Source organism: Gopherus evgoodei, unplaced genomic scaffold (genome assembly GCF_007399415.2).
Source record: "Gopherus evgoodei ecotype Sinaloan lineage unplaced genomic scaffold, rGopEvg1_v1.p scaffold_103_arrow_ctg1, whole genome shotgun sequence".
Lineage (NCBI taxonomy): Eukaryota > Metazoa > Chordata > Testudines > Testudinidae > Gopherus > Gopherus evgoodei.
The window spans coordinates 1-14,693 of NW_022059766.1; the positions used below are offsets into that span (position 1 = coordinate 1).

At 51.0% G+C, this 14,693-nt stretch overlaps 1 protein-coding gene, 1 long non-coding RNA gene and 1 pseudogene across 2 annotated transcripts; 1 reads left to right on the top strand and 2 right to left on the bottom strand.

Annotated features, from left to right (window-relative positions):
* Nucleotides 1–31: 31 nt before the first annotated feature.
* On the top strand, nt 32–658 carry LOC115639677 (gastrula zinc finger protein XlCGF7.1-like). The gene has a single exon (XM_030542620.1). It carries the CDS (start codon nt 32–34, stop codon nt 656–658), a length of 627 nt encoding a protein of 208 aa, XP_030398480.1.
* Nucleotides 659–7,552: 6,894 nt separating this feature from the next.
* LOC115639678 overlaps nt 7,553–14,693 on the bottom strand; it is a 42,224-nt pseudogene continuing 35,083 nt past the window's right edge.
* On the bottom strand, nt 10,670–12,345 carry LOC115639682. The gene is made up of 3 exons (XR_003997730.1): nt 12,330–12,345; nt 11,309–11,495; nt 10,670–10,725 (listed from the first exon to the last, which is right to left on the bottom strand). It is a non-coding gene; the product is annotated as an uncharacterized LOC115639682 (long non-coding RNA).

A 14,693-nucleotide genomic window follows, 5' to 3' on the forward strand; every position in this document is an offset into this window, starting at 1 on the left:
AGGCGCTGAAGAAGCACGAAGCTCCACCCACATGGGAGACGCCTTCATCTCCCTTCACAAGTGCGGGAAGAGCTTCCGGCAGAAGGGCAACCTGGTGTCACACGAGAGGAGCCACCTGGAGGAGAAGCCGCACCGATGCCCTGAGTGCGGGAAGTGCTTCCGGGAGCAGCGCTTCCTGGCCAACCACCAGCGCACTCACACCCAGGAGCGGCCCTACCAGTGCCCCCAGTGCCAGAAGAGCTTCAGTGCCAAGCAGGGGCTCCTCGTCCACCAGCGCCTGCACACCGGGGAGCAGCCCTTCCAATGCCCCCTCTGCGGGAGGAGCTTCACCGAGAGGAAGAACCTCAACAAGCACCAGCGGACGCACAGCGGGGAGACCCCCTTCACCTGCGGGGAGTGCGAGAACAGCTACACCCAGAAGTACAGCCTGAAGGTACACCAGCGAACGCACAGCGAGGAGACTTCCCACACCTGCAGCGAGTGTGGGGAGAGCTTCAAGCAAAGGAACCACCTGGTGAGCCACCAGCGGAGCCACAAAGCCGGGAGCCTCTACATCTGTGCCGAGTGTGGGGAGAGCTACAGCCAGTGGGCGCATTTCACCGCCCAAGAGAGAATCCACACCAGGCAGAGCCAGCCAGCGTGCACTGAATATCGGTAACAGAGGCTACGTATCTCAGAGCATGCCAAGGATCCAGACGAGAGCCCACATCCATACACGAGTTAAGGGCCCCGGCTAGGTATAGGGCATTAGCCAGAGCCATTCTGAACCAGAATGCTTCCCGGCAGGCGTCAGAACGTCTGACCTCCTTGTGTTTCCCTAAAAGCAGCAAAGAATCCTGTGGCACCTTATAGACTAAGGATTCTTTGCTGCTTTTACAGATCCAGACTAACACGGCTACCCCTCTGATACTTGTGTTTCCCTGTCTCTCTAAGGACCCGATCCAGTCAACGGGAACCTTTCTGTTGACTTCAGTCTGGAAAGGGTCTTGGTTTTGTAAACTGGGTAGAACTTGCCATAAACCATTTTACAAGCCAACTAGGTAACAGTGATAAGCATCATGCAGCATTTACGTGGTCTCTAGACTTGCAAGCAATGTTCCCTCTAATTTTTTGACAGGCCGCGTGCACAAAAAATTCTCCTGTGCAAATTTTTGTGCCATGTGCGCGGAGTTTAGGATCTGTGTGTGGGTGCACACGCGCACAGCTTAGAGGGAACAGTGCTTACAGGTACTTGTAAACATCAGTTAATTAAATCAGGCAGAATCCTAGTCTAGGATGCTGTGTAGGTCAATCAGTTTGTAACACAGCCTGTAGGGGCTGGGGATCCATTTGGAAGTTGTGTTCACGCCTTCCTGGGACGATTTTATTTCAGAAGAGCTCTGTCTAAAATGTTGTCCCTCTCGGGCAAGCAGGACCAAAGAAACTGGCTCAAAACACAGAGAATGCTTCGCAGAGCCAATCCTGCTCCCACTGAAGTCCATGGAGAATTTGCAATCGAGGCCTTTATGTTTGCTGACTGCACACAATGCATTTAGAGTAGAAATTGCAAACTTTAAAGGGAAGTGATTCCATTTCTAAGGCACTTACCTCATGCAAGAAACATTTGTGTCTTGACATCTGATGCTGATGTCGTAAACAAAGCTAGAGCTGGGGCAGAGAAGATCTTTAAGCTGCAACTTTCACTGGGTTTAGCTGAGCGGGAAAGGCTGGATCCCCTGGCAGCAAACATAAAACCAGCACCTTCAGAAAACGACAGTTGGTGAAAGAACTTCTGGGGATCCTGGCAAGGATGGACCCATGACAGGCATCACTAACCTCCCTACTGGGTATACTTGAAGACTTAAATTTAAAAAGCTAATGCCCTCAAGGGGCAGGCAGTTTGAGACGGGCAACAAACCCAGACACACAGAATACACTGTACAAAAACCCACCAGCCACAACTAACAAGATTCCTCCAATAACACAATGTGTTATAGTATGATTGGCTCCTAGAGAAAGCCTGGGCTCCAGATTCTCGCTGATCATGAGTGGATGCTGGTATTCCAGTGGGAAGGAAGCACCCAGTCCCACCTATTCATGAAGAGTTTTAAGGGGACTTGCTGAATTTAGCTACCAAAATTCACCCTTTGCATGTAGAGAAATACCACGTGTATGCATCACTTGCTGGAGGTGCAGGTCTTGGTGAGACATTTATCAATGACGCTGCTGGACACGAGGGAAGGGACCAAGTTCTGGCAGCCATTGGGCAGCAGAAAGATTAGCTCAAAGCACATGCTAAGATGTTCATTCTTCCAGATTTAAGTACAACCACAGCAAAATTGAAGCAAAGAATGTCACGCTGTGAAGCAGAAGTCCTGTGGGTGAGGCCACAAGCGTTTCCATTCTGTTTCCTGCCAATGCATGGGTAATTCTTAACAAGTCCTTTACCTGTTGGAACATTGGGTGATGAAATTGGGTGCTGAGAAACATCACACAAGGCAATGCCAGAGAAGAAGAGGGTTTGAAAGGTGACCCGGGAGATGAATGAGCTGTAACTGTGCCATTTGGATGACTAACACTCAGGCTGTGAATGCAGGCTCTTAGAATTTATTACTGTTATTTATTATTTGCATAATGTCAGCAGGTGCTGAGCAGTTTACGGACAGGGGTAAAGGAAATGCTTCGCTTCATTGATTTTACAGTTTAAAGTTCCTGTCTACTATATGGTCCTTAATGCACAAACATTAAAATCAGCACTAAGAGTTTTGATGTCTGTTCCGTACCATTTAATTGTGTTGAGCTAGAAGCTACTCAACCTATTATTTTGTAGAAATATATAACACAGAATTCTCTTTAAATGTGGTACTGATTTTCAAATGTGGTAAGGAGAGTGATCCTGACAATTAAGGTCTGTAACTCATAGCCCTAGTAAAAACAGTAAAACATATTAAGGGAGAAAAAATCACTCATCAGCCACAAGGAACAGAATCATGAGCAATAATGAGCATGGGTTAATTATTATGAGGAATAGTTAGGCACAGAGAATATGTTTGGCATTGCACAAGACAGAAATCAGTTGTCTACAATTATCCTAACTTGAGGTGCTGATGATTGTAAGGCAAATGTAGAAAAGATGAGATGTATTAAGGAGATTCTCTGTGAAAAGAATAAAATTTGCTGCATAAACACAACTGGCATTTTAACAGAACGGCAAATTAGGGGGTAGAGTGACTGCAATAAATCAGAAATGTGAAATATATTTGGATTTTAGTCAAGTATTTGATTATGTGACTCACAAAATTTTCTTTGAAAAGTTAATTCATATTGGTTTGGATTGAAAACCGGCTGGAAGACCAGTCAATCTAACCTATCTATGTTCTTAATATGGTTCCCATCACTGGGTTATTTTCAGAAAGAGTAATCAGAAATGGTCATGTAACCAGTTATAGGGAGGTGTCTCACAGGCTTTAGAGTAACTGGTGAGAGGTCCTGTTTTAACATCTCAGTCAATGACCTCAAAGAGGAGGTGACCAGCACACAAATGAAATCTGCACATGATACTAAATCGGAAGGAGTTGCAAACATCAGACAAGACCTGGAAATAATCTCAAGGGTCCTAGTGGCATTAGAGACCTGGGCAGAAAATAACTAAATTAACATCAACTTGGAAAAAGGCAGAACATGTCAGGGAAAGTAACCAGAATCTCATGTAGACAGTGGGGAAGGAAACACCTGGGAAGCAGAAATGGCTGGAATGGACCTAGGTGGTGGTCCAGTGAGGATGGAGCTCGGCTGTTCTCCGTGGTACCCAATGACAGAACAAGGAGCAATGGTCTCAAGTTGCAGTGGGGGAGGTCTAGATTGGATATTAGGAAACACTATTTCACTAGGAGCGTGGTGAAGCACTGGAATGGGTTCCCTAGGGAGGTGGTGGAATGTCCTCCCTTAGAGGTTTTTAAGGTCAGGCTTGACAAAGCCCTGGCTGGAATGATTTAGTTGGGGTTGGTCCTGCTTTGAACAGGGGGTTGGACTAGATACCTCCTGAGGTCTCTTCCAACCCAGATATTCTATGATTCCAGGTCTGCAAATTAGATGCATGATGTGGCAGCAAAAAGTTTTGTCCCGTGTGCTGTCATTAGCACTGGTTTTCAAAAATCAAATGAGAAGAAAATTCCAAAAAAGTGACCAGCACATCAGTTATCGAAGCATTTCCTATTGGTCCTTGAAGAGTTCCTGTTACAATTTTGAAATGGGCTGGAAAGTTCTGGGATAGAGCATAACGGTCCATGGCCACATGTCCATAGACGCCACCACGACCAACTCAGCTGTACTTCTGCAGCAGTGGGGCTCTCAAACTCAGGAACACAGGAATGGCCCTGAGAACACAATAGCAGCGAGGCTTCTCCCCCTCCCTGGCTCCAGACACACACTAGAGGGCAATGGTGCACAGACCTGCTAGCCTGATACTGCAGTTCTCACCTGTGAGCTGAGGCTGGGGAATTTCTTTCTAGACAGTTAAGTGGTTAGAAGAAAATTCTCAATTTTCTTTGGGTTTTTTTGTTGTTGTTCTTTTTGTTTTTTGCTTTGTTTAAGGTAGTTCCTTGTTCTAGCAGCCATGTGGATGCCAGGTGCTGGGGTCTTGGATTGGTCCCCTGCCTCCAGGCCGGCGGCAGGGGCTCGGTTGTGGCATGCAGTGGCAGTACACTGACCTGCACTGGTAGAGCACTCCTTGCCTCTTGACCCCAGACATGCAGTCCTGTCTGAAGGCAGCTCTGGCCAGAGTGGGGCCTTCCAAGGGTTCATGGAGGGAATAAAAGAGATGAGCTGCTGGATGGGCTCGGAGGACCACATGCTAGGTATATGCGACTAGCTGAGAATTGTCCTCTCCCCCTCAGGCCATAGGCATATGGCCCGGGCCGTTCCGTGGAGTTAAAAAACTCTTCCTCCCACCCCCGGGAAAGAAGCCAGCACTTCACTGATTGATACTCTGGGCAGGCCCTGCGGCTCAGTATGTGCAGAGAAATACCAGCCAGAGCATCAGCTCAAAGACCCCAGCTGGCACCAGGGGGCTCACAGGGATGAAACCAGACCTGTGCGAGCAGCTGGGACACATGGAGATGCTATTCTCATTAGCTACGGAGGAGCCCTTCATCTTGGGTCCAACAGGATTGTGTGGAAGAACTACTCCAATGGGAGATTAGGTGACAAATTCAGAGCCTGCAATGAATGAGTCACTGAGACTGGCATTCTCATCGCATTAACAGTGCCACTGGTCTCAGCGAGGGTACGGAAATGCACATTCACCTAGCACCCCTTGGTGGTGCTGTTTGGGAAACCCAGCGGATTAGTCTTTGGCACGTTACCAGGGAGGTCTCTGATCTCCTGAAACTCCACACTGAAGGCACGTGATCTCTGAGAAAACCCAGTTTATTGTGTGGATCTCTTCCTTTCATCTGAATAAATCCTGTTTGCCTCCTGGCACTGCCTGCCAGGGCCCTTTGAACATGCAGGGACAAGCCCCAGGAATACAGCTTTGAAATCATTACCAAGCAGAGGTGTTGGGCAGCAGGAGGAAACTGATGAAAGAGAAAGCTGGGAGGACGACAAGGGCTTGTTTCCTGCTCCAACCCTAATCTGTCCTGAGTATCCCACGTCTTGGGGAGAGGGCCTGGTTTGGTTAACCTCTCAGGGAATGCTCTGGAAGAGGAGGTGACCAGCACACCCGTGGATGGAATCCCCATGGGGTCTTGAGCTCACACTTCTCGCTGGAGAAGCTTCCATGGGGAGGAGAATGTGAGGGTGGCATTTCCCCCACCCAGCATCCCTCTTCTGCCAGCCCCACGTCCCTTATGCTCTTGGAAGCAGAGGGGAGGAACTGGATCAAAGTCTCTGTGAATTGCTGCATGTGGCCTTGAGTTCTGAAAATTGAGTACATTCTCTGTGCCCACAGGGCATCCCGCGTGCTGATGGGACACTGCTTCTGAGGGCCATCGCAGCTCTGGGGCTAAAGGTTTCCCACTGGCTAAGTGCATGCGATTGTGTCTCCCAAGCCCCAGTGACTACCACAGTCTGACACTGCCTCGAGCTAATGGAGGGTGGTTGTTTAGCTGAACTGATAGAAGCCAGTGATTTAAGCACTGAAGTTCCTGGGCTGTGAGAGTGGGGATAGCCGTGTCTATGCAGCCAGCTCGTTACACCTAACCGGGGCCTGACGCTGGAAGATCATGGGTGAGCCGCGATCCGGACAGATTTTCACCTAAATCAATGATCACACAGCACAGATTTCCTTTCAAAACACACCTTCCTTTATTGATCTCTAGCATTCCAGGTACAGTACCAGAGAGACACCCCATCATTTCCATCCCCAATTTAATTGCTGCTTCCCCCCAGGATTAACCCTCACCAGACACACCCCTCCCCTACCAGCACCCGTCTTATTTTCATTTCCTTTAATCAACCCATCTCTACCACTCCTTCTGCCCAGGCAGGGATCACTACAAGAATTCAAACAGAGTTAAAGACCCCAGGATCCTCTATAGAAATACGAGCCACACATGCCTCTTATCTAGGAATACGGCACTCTCCAGTCACAGAAAGGGTACCTGAAACTTACCCAGCCATTCTCTGGAGTTACAGACAACATTTAGATTTATTTTTTAAATAAGGGTGTTGGAGGGTGAGTATCTCAAAAACCGTCGTACCGATGGGAGTGTTTGCATGAATCTCTGACGATGTGCTCTCTCATCCGAGGGAGTACCCTATCCCCTGGTAGGATGAGGGTTATTGTATTTGCTCCTCGGTCACTAAGGCCTCAATCCTGCAAGATCCTTGTCATGCTGATCCTGATCCAGCAAAGCCCTTATGCCCTTGCTTAACCTTAAGGCGGTGAGTGATCATGCTGACGCCAATGCATGTGCTAAAGCGCTCTGCTTTGCTGGATAAGGGCCAGAGCATTCAGCACCTTGCAGGACAGAGCCGATCTCTGATGTTAATCTCTGGATGTATCAGCTGTTATGACTTGAAATCCATGGTTAATTCTACCCCAGTACAGCTCCACTGAAATGATCTTCCTTCTCCCAGATGTTTAATATTCATTCCCCTGTGGCATTGGGAACCCAGTAACAATATGCCCATGGGAAGACCCAGAAAGTGAAAATGGCTAAAACTGAAACTGACCAATCTGGTTTCATTGTCCAGGCACAGTGACATTAACATTGGAGCAAAACAGCAGAAAATTATGAAAGGAAAATTCATTTTTCAAACCATTCCTGTTTCGCTCATCGGAACAGCTGAGTGACATAGGCAGGAACCGTTTGTGTTCGACATCTCTTGAGTTTTATGCTGACATGCACTGATGGGCCTCTCCCAGGGGAAACAGAGTGAATCTTGCCCTCCTCACATGCAGCAGAAACTTGCCTCCTTTTGAACATTAATGAAACCGTCCCCTTCTGCCCAATCTTCAGGCATAGAACAGAACATCACAAACCCAAACAGAAAGTACCAGAAGAGACTAGAACAGGAGGTGGGAAATACCACAAAGGGAAAAACAGGGATGCCACTGCATAGCAATGCTCCCTGAACTGGCCTGTAACAGCAGCCAGGGAGCAAACACTCCAGTGCTTCCGCTTGGCGATTTCTTGCTGTCCTGTGCAGCAAGGGGAGCGAATAAGATTTCTCCAACATACATGACATTTGTGTGATGTCTCTCCTTGTGTTTTAACGGACTATTTTCCCACCTTCAGGAAGTCTCAGGCTTATATTCAGAATTACAGGTTCACGGAATTTAAAGCCAGAAGAAATCACTGTGCTTCTCTAGTCGACCTCCTGCACTGGCCGGTCACAGAACTACACCCAGTGATTCCTGCAGAGGAGAGAATTAGTCTTAGCTTATCTCCAGTTCTGGGTAAGTGATCTCACTCATGCAGATTCACTCGGGAAGATTTATCTTGTGAGGAGCATGCCCCACTCGGGGTATTTAAATGGTCTCCTCTGGTATGGATTCTCTGGACCATAATGAGGTCATCTGACAGCTGAGGCGTGTCCCATGCTCAGAGCAGATAAATGGGGCCCTGTCTTTATGGATTTTTTCAGCTATCACCAGGAACATTCTCGGACCAAGCCTTTCCCACATTCAGTTCATTGGGATGGTCTCTCCCCAGTGCAGGTTCTCTGGGGTTTTGTGAGCCTGCTTCTCCCTGAAGGGTTTGCAGCAAGGATTATAGTCGCTTACTCTCTCTGTGCAGGGTCCCTGGTGATTTAGAAGAAATCTCTGGTCTCTGAAGGTTTTTTTTAACCGATTATGAGGATAATAGTTTCTCTGGGTGGATTCCAGGGGTGGGATGAGATCCTGCTTCAGGTGCCACCTTCTCTCCTGTGTGGTTTCTAGGAGAGGTGGCTGTGGGCTGAAGCTTTTCCCACATACAATGTATTAATATTTCACATGAGTCATGAGATCCTGCTTCTTTTTCAACTCATCCTTCTCGCTCCCTGGGTAAACGAACACATTCAGAGATTAATTCATGCGCTAGTGGAAAATTTCCAACTACCCGGATAATGCAAACAATACCGAACACATATAAATAGTGCTTTATGGGCCAGTGCCAGGGCCAGACAGCCCCGAGAGCTGGGTGCGGGGATGCCGGGCAAACATGACTGACAGCTGCTGTAATTTACATGGCTCTGCAATGGTCACAAGGCGCTATTAATTCAGCCAAGGGCTGGAATGGTACTGCCACATCTGCTTTCTCTGGGCGCACCCCCCTCTGCTCTGTTCACTGGCACCAGCCACCCTCACTGCATTCCCCTAACTCAGAGCTGCTGGTACCTTCATGCTTCCGCTATCCCACAAGGGGCTGCAGCTGAAGCACCTGAACTGCCCAGCTGAGGGGATTTAACCAACACTCACGGGCCATGTCTAACTGACAAAAAGTGAGTGCAGCTGCCCTAATCCTTAATGTGGAGGAGGGGCTTATGGAGAACCCGGATCCCAGCATGCCTGGCCACAACCTGCTCTGAGCAGCCAGGCCAACACCGTATGGAAGACCAGGGCCCTTGCGGCCCACGCTGTAGAACACTGGGCCTGCAGTGATCCCAGGGCTGAATTTTGGCCAGGCCAGAACTACGGGCTTTAAGGTCCTCAAGGCTGCAATGCTTAAGATGGAGAGAAAGCGAAGAGAGCTGTTCCTAGTTTTCAGGGGTGCTGGGCATTCACAGCTCCCATGGGAGCCAGCAGGAGGCGTGGGTGCTCAGCACCTCGGAAAAGCAGGCCAGACAGGTTTGATCCTGCAAGATGTCAGGCGTCTCCAGTGGAGGCTGAAGGGTACTGACAGGACTCAGCACTTCACAGGATCAGTCCTACAGCAGCAGTAAAGAACTTCGCAGTGAGTCTCCCTCGTTGTTATCTCATCTGCACCCAAGCACAAGGAGCCAAGCGAGCTGGGACAGGGACAGGGAGCTGGGGGAGGAACGTGGGTGGAGAGTGCCTTGCTGGAGGGTGAGGCCATCACCATGGAGCCGGGGGGCTGGGACTTAAGATTCCTTCAGGGGCTTCTGTGTGGGGCAGGCACAGAAGAGCACGAACCTGACCGGCCAATGGACAGAGGAGCTGTACAGGGGGACCCAGACTCACTGCATGAAGACAATCAGTATCCCTTGTGGGACTCCAGGGTGTATAAGGAGTGACTGAGGCCTTCCAGACACTCAGAATGTTCACATGGCGTCTCCGCCGTTCAGCCTCTCGCATCCAATGCAGTCATGGGCCCCTCCGGGAGCTCCCAGCAGAGTTCAGAGCTATCCGCTCTGTACAGCTTCTAGTGTGATGTCAGGCTCACGTCAGGGCTTTGTCTCCCAGGTGGGTTCTCTGGTGCGTAGTCAGGTTTATCTTCTGCGTGAAGGTTTTCCCACACTGGGGGCATGTGAAGGGGGTTTCCCCGGTGTGGATTCTCTGGTGGATTTTCAGAGACCCTTTCTGGCTGAAGCGCTTCCCGCACTCGGGGCAGGCGAAGGGCCGCTCCCCGGTGTGGATGCGCTGGTGGGTGACAAGGCCGCTCTTGCAACTGAAGCTCTTCCCACACTGGCCACAGGTGAATGGGCTCCCCCCTTGGTGAGTCTTCTCGTGCGTCACCAGGAACGTGCGCTGGCTGAAGCTCTTCCCGCACTCGGTGCACTGGTAAGGCCTGTCCCCGCTATGGGTCCTCTGGTGGCTGGCGAGCGTCTGCTTCTCCTTGAAGGACTTGCCGCAGTCGCTGCATTCGTAGGGCCGCTCCTCCGTGTGGGTCCTCTGGTGGTTGAGGAGGAATCGCTGCCTCCCGAAGCTCTTCCCGCATTCGGGGCAAGCGAAGGGCCGCTCCCCGGTGTGGATGCGCTGGTGGGTGACCAGGTTCTGCTTCAGGCTGAAGCTCTTCTCACAGACGCTGCACTTGTAGGGCCGCTCGCCCGTGTGGGTGCGCTGGTGGATATCAGGTTGTGTTTGAGGCTGAAGCTCTTACCACACTCGGGGCAGATGTAGGCCCTCTCCCCCGTGTGGTTCTTCTGGTGCCGGGTCAGGCTGGGCTGCTGGTTGAAGCATTTCCCACACAGAATGCACTTGTACTCCCGCTCCTCCGCCTGGCTGTGGATTATGAGGTTTCTCTCATCGCTAAAGCTTTCGTCACAAGCCGGAAACGCGAACGGCCTTTCTCCAGGGGGGGGACGTCAGGTGAGTCATGAGATCCTGCTTCTGATCCACACTCATGGGACTGTCATCTCCTGGGAAAACAAACACACGCAGAGATTAACCCATGCCCCGGTGGAAAAGTGCCATGAACACACCATTTAACACTAAACAGACTCCTCACTGCCACTCTCAGCATCAACAGCCATTAACTCTGCCTGAAAACATCTGGGTTTTATTATTATTAACCACGTCCCCGTTCCATTGATTTCTCCACTTCTGCTCGGAATATCCCCAGGGCGGTTTACAAATATAAAGAGATTAACAGGATCACGCGGAAATGCAGCCTCCCCTAGGGTGTATACGGGAATACGGGAGCCCTAAAACACCACACAACAACGCTACACAACAGCTGGGCACCCAAAATGAAGAATCCAATTTCAGCAGTAGGTGGAATTTAAATAAGGAGAGTGTAACCACCAATCAAGTCAAACAGGGCACTGACTCTTCCCAAGCGTGCCCTGGCCCCTGTAATGACAATCAGTGATTAGGGCCTGGCTGTCTTTCAGACCTCACCCAAAGGATGGTACCCATAGCAACAGTAACCCGTGCAGGGCTACACTGTGGTATTTATTCAGTACTGGAGTAGAGGGAAGAGGGACAACTGTTCAATCTCACCACTTGGTCCTACCACATCTGTGTCTCCTGGAAGGTCTCCAACTCTTCTAGCCTGATGGCTCCAGTGTGAAGGCATGATGGGATCCCAGCTCAAGGTGCCCTGGCTGGTGGCTGTGGGGGTTCCTCATCGTTTGAATACACAGCAACCAGAGGGATGTTGTCCCTTTGCATGAGGAGCCTTTGTATACTTAGGGTGAGCAGATGTCCCGACTTTAGGGTCTTTTTCTTAATATAGGCTCCTATTACTCCCCGCCCCTGTCCCAAGTTTTCACATCTGCTGTCCGGTCACCCTGAGCATACTCTAAAGCAGCTGAATTGGGATGCCCAAAATTTCCCCAGCAAGCGATTGCATGGAGACCCAGGAGTCCAAGTGATGAATGTCCTCTCCACAAAGTGAGGCTGGTATCAGCCAAACTCCCCCTTCATATTGCAGCCCACAGAGACTACAAGTCCCAGCATGCAATGGGCCACGGTGGCAGCATGCAACGAATCAGGCTCAGCCCTGGATCAGAGAGTACTGCCCACTGGGCCCTGTGCAGCGCATAGTGCTCGGCGCTGTGCTCCGCATTTAGACGAGGCAGGCAGCGTGTGACATCCCCAACAGCCAGGAACAAACGTTCATCCGCGGAGCCCCACAGCGCCCCAGCGAGGCGGGTTAACCTCCTTCCACACTGCAGCGAGCCAACGGCAAGTGACTTGCCCAAGGCCGCGCAGCCAGGCGGTGGCAGAGTTTGCACTCGGGGGGAGCAGGGCAGCGGCCCACGCTCCCTTGTACCTGCAGCTTCTGGGACAGCAGGGACTGCGCCCGTGGGGCTGCAGCGTGGGCTCTGCCTGGGGAAAAGCCGTGTGAACGCACCGCCGTGTGCTGCCCCCCGACACCCACCCCCATATCTCGGCATCCCGCAGGGCCCTGGCCATGCAAAGCAGCAAGTCGCGGTGCCGGATCTTAGTGCCGCCCCGCCCCGCCCCTCCCCTCCCACGCGCGTTTCGTTCTGCGGAACACCCACGCGAACGCCCTTACCCTGATCCGATTTCACTCCGGTGTGGCCGCGTACGGACACTGCCCCGGTCCGTGACCCGCCGGGAGGTTTGTGTACAACCACCCAGCTGGGGCTGTTCCCCGGGGACAGGGCTTGGTCCCGGGTGACTCCCCTGGCGCGAACGGACGGGAACTGGCTGGAAGCGTCCGCCCGGGTGGAGTTTGCGGGGCCTTCCCCCGGGCGGATTCCCCGAGCCGGTGAGGTGCGCCGGGCGCCTGCTCCGCTGCAATGCGGAGCTCGCCGTGTCTCGCTTCGCTTTCTCTCTCCCCGCAGCCCCTCTCCGCTAACGGCAGCAGGGCTCCCCCGGTCCCGGCCAGGGGAGGAAGGGGAGCAGGACAGGCTGGGTTCACACCGCACGGGCTAGTGGACAGGCGATGCTGGGAAATCAGCTCGCCCTTGGCGAGTCACGCCGAGCCTGCTCCATTGTGCGGGGCTTGCAGACTCACACCCTTGCAATGCATCCCTGGGAGCAGCTGGAGCACTTCCTGCAAGGGGAAGGAGGCTGCCTGCGTTGCTGCAATTTCCTGTTTTATCACGGGGTGGGAAGGGGCTGACAGGCCTCCGCCCTGGAGAGGGGGCTCTGGCCAGACAAAGTGACCCCCAGGATCAGGCCGGCTAGAGGAGCTCGGTGTAGTGCCAAAGCTGCTCTCTCCCCACAACAGAAGTTGGTCCAGTAAAAGATATCACCTCCCCCACCTCATGTCTCTCATCAATTGGGACCCACTGGCTACAACAAGACACAGACACTCTTCTGTCTGCTGTACCTCCATGATACTTTATAGTATCCTCCAGATCATCCCACTTCCCCGGCTCAAAGACAATCTGGTCACCCTGTGCGGATGAATCCAGAAAGCGACCCACAAAGGGGTAAAATGAGTTTGTGCCTTTTTAAAATATATATATATATGATGTATAAAAAGAGGCAGTTCCTCCCCCCTTGCTTTTTACGTTAGAAATGTAGGTCTTATATTTGATCTGGTTTTTTTTTCCTGGAAGACTTTGTGGATGACTAGAAAACTCTGAATGGCTGGAGATGTTCGAATACTATGAAGATGAGGATGGATAAGAAGACAGACGGACAAACAGAACTAGTCTTATGGCACTAGAGAGACCATACATGTGATCCTTCATTCACTGAGTGGGGAGATAACTATTATTCACTTTGGGTTTTGTTTGCTTTTGTTGACACAACTCAGGTGCCCAGAAACACTTGGAAGAAAGTTGTCTTTGTTAAAAATTCAGACCTAGCCTCCATCCCTTCTGTTAAGGGTTAGGGAAACTCACAATCCCTATTGGCCCCCTCTGAACACTGCTGCTAACAACATCTTCCTGCTTTGGGTCATCCTGACTTCATCCAACCCCGCTCTGTCCCACCACTGGCTCCCCCTTCTCCAGTGCAGCCAACACATGCTTCTTGTCTTTCCCTCTAAGGCACTTTGTGACTTAGCCTCACCCTCTCTGATCTGGTATTTTACCTCCCCTTTGCACTGCCAAATAACCCAGCCTTCCCTGTCCACCACTCAGTGTCAAGCCTCAGACAAGAGGGTGCTTTCTTCAGTGCTGCCAGGTAGAAGTTCCCAAGCAAAATCTGTCGAACTATCACCCTCTGCCTGTAAATCCCTTCTGAAAACTCACCTCTGCTGTGGTGCCTAGAGTTCTGCCAGCTGACACAGGGAGGGGAGAGGATGAAATGTAGACAAGGTTAGAGGACAGCCTGGATGTTGTATTTATAGATTCCAAGGCCAGAAGGGACCGTTGTGATCATTTGGTCCGACTCCCTGTATAACACAGGCCAGGGAATTACCCCCAAAATAATTCCTAGAGCAGAGCTCTTTAGAAAGACAGCCAATCGTGGTTTTAAATGTCCAGTTATAGAGAATCCACAGGAGTAAATGGCAGTGAATCATCCTGCAATTTACATGATCGAATCATATCCATGTGTTTATAACATGCCAATCACTGTAGTACCTAAGCAAAACCAATGCACTCGATTTGCAAAGAAGCCTGTACCAAGCCCCTTTTCCCCCTAAGTATGTTTGCACCTGCAGTAAATATTGCCAGAATGTTTGCACCACACTTCAATCTGGGTGCACGTACTTCACTCTCTAAATGCTACAGTACAGTACATGCCCACCGTTAAAAGGTGCCCACCAATATCGGAGGGTGGCCCTGAAAAGCTGTGCCCACGTTTCACTAATGCAGCGGTCCCCAACCTTTCTGTCTGGCGGGCACCAGATGAAGGACAGTGGCAGCGGTCGAGCATCTGCCAAAATACCGCAGAATTTGGGCATTTCAGCAGCGACACCTCTCGATGACATCGCTTGTAGGTGGCAAGGGGCGGCATC

Coding starts and splice junctions, on each gene's coding strand:
- LOC115639677 (XM_030542620.1), top strand. CDS start 32: ATGGGAGACGCCTTCATCTCCCTTCACAAGTGCGGGAAGAGCTTCCGG.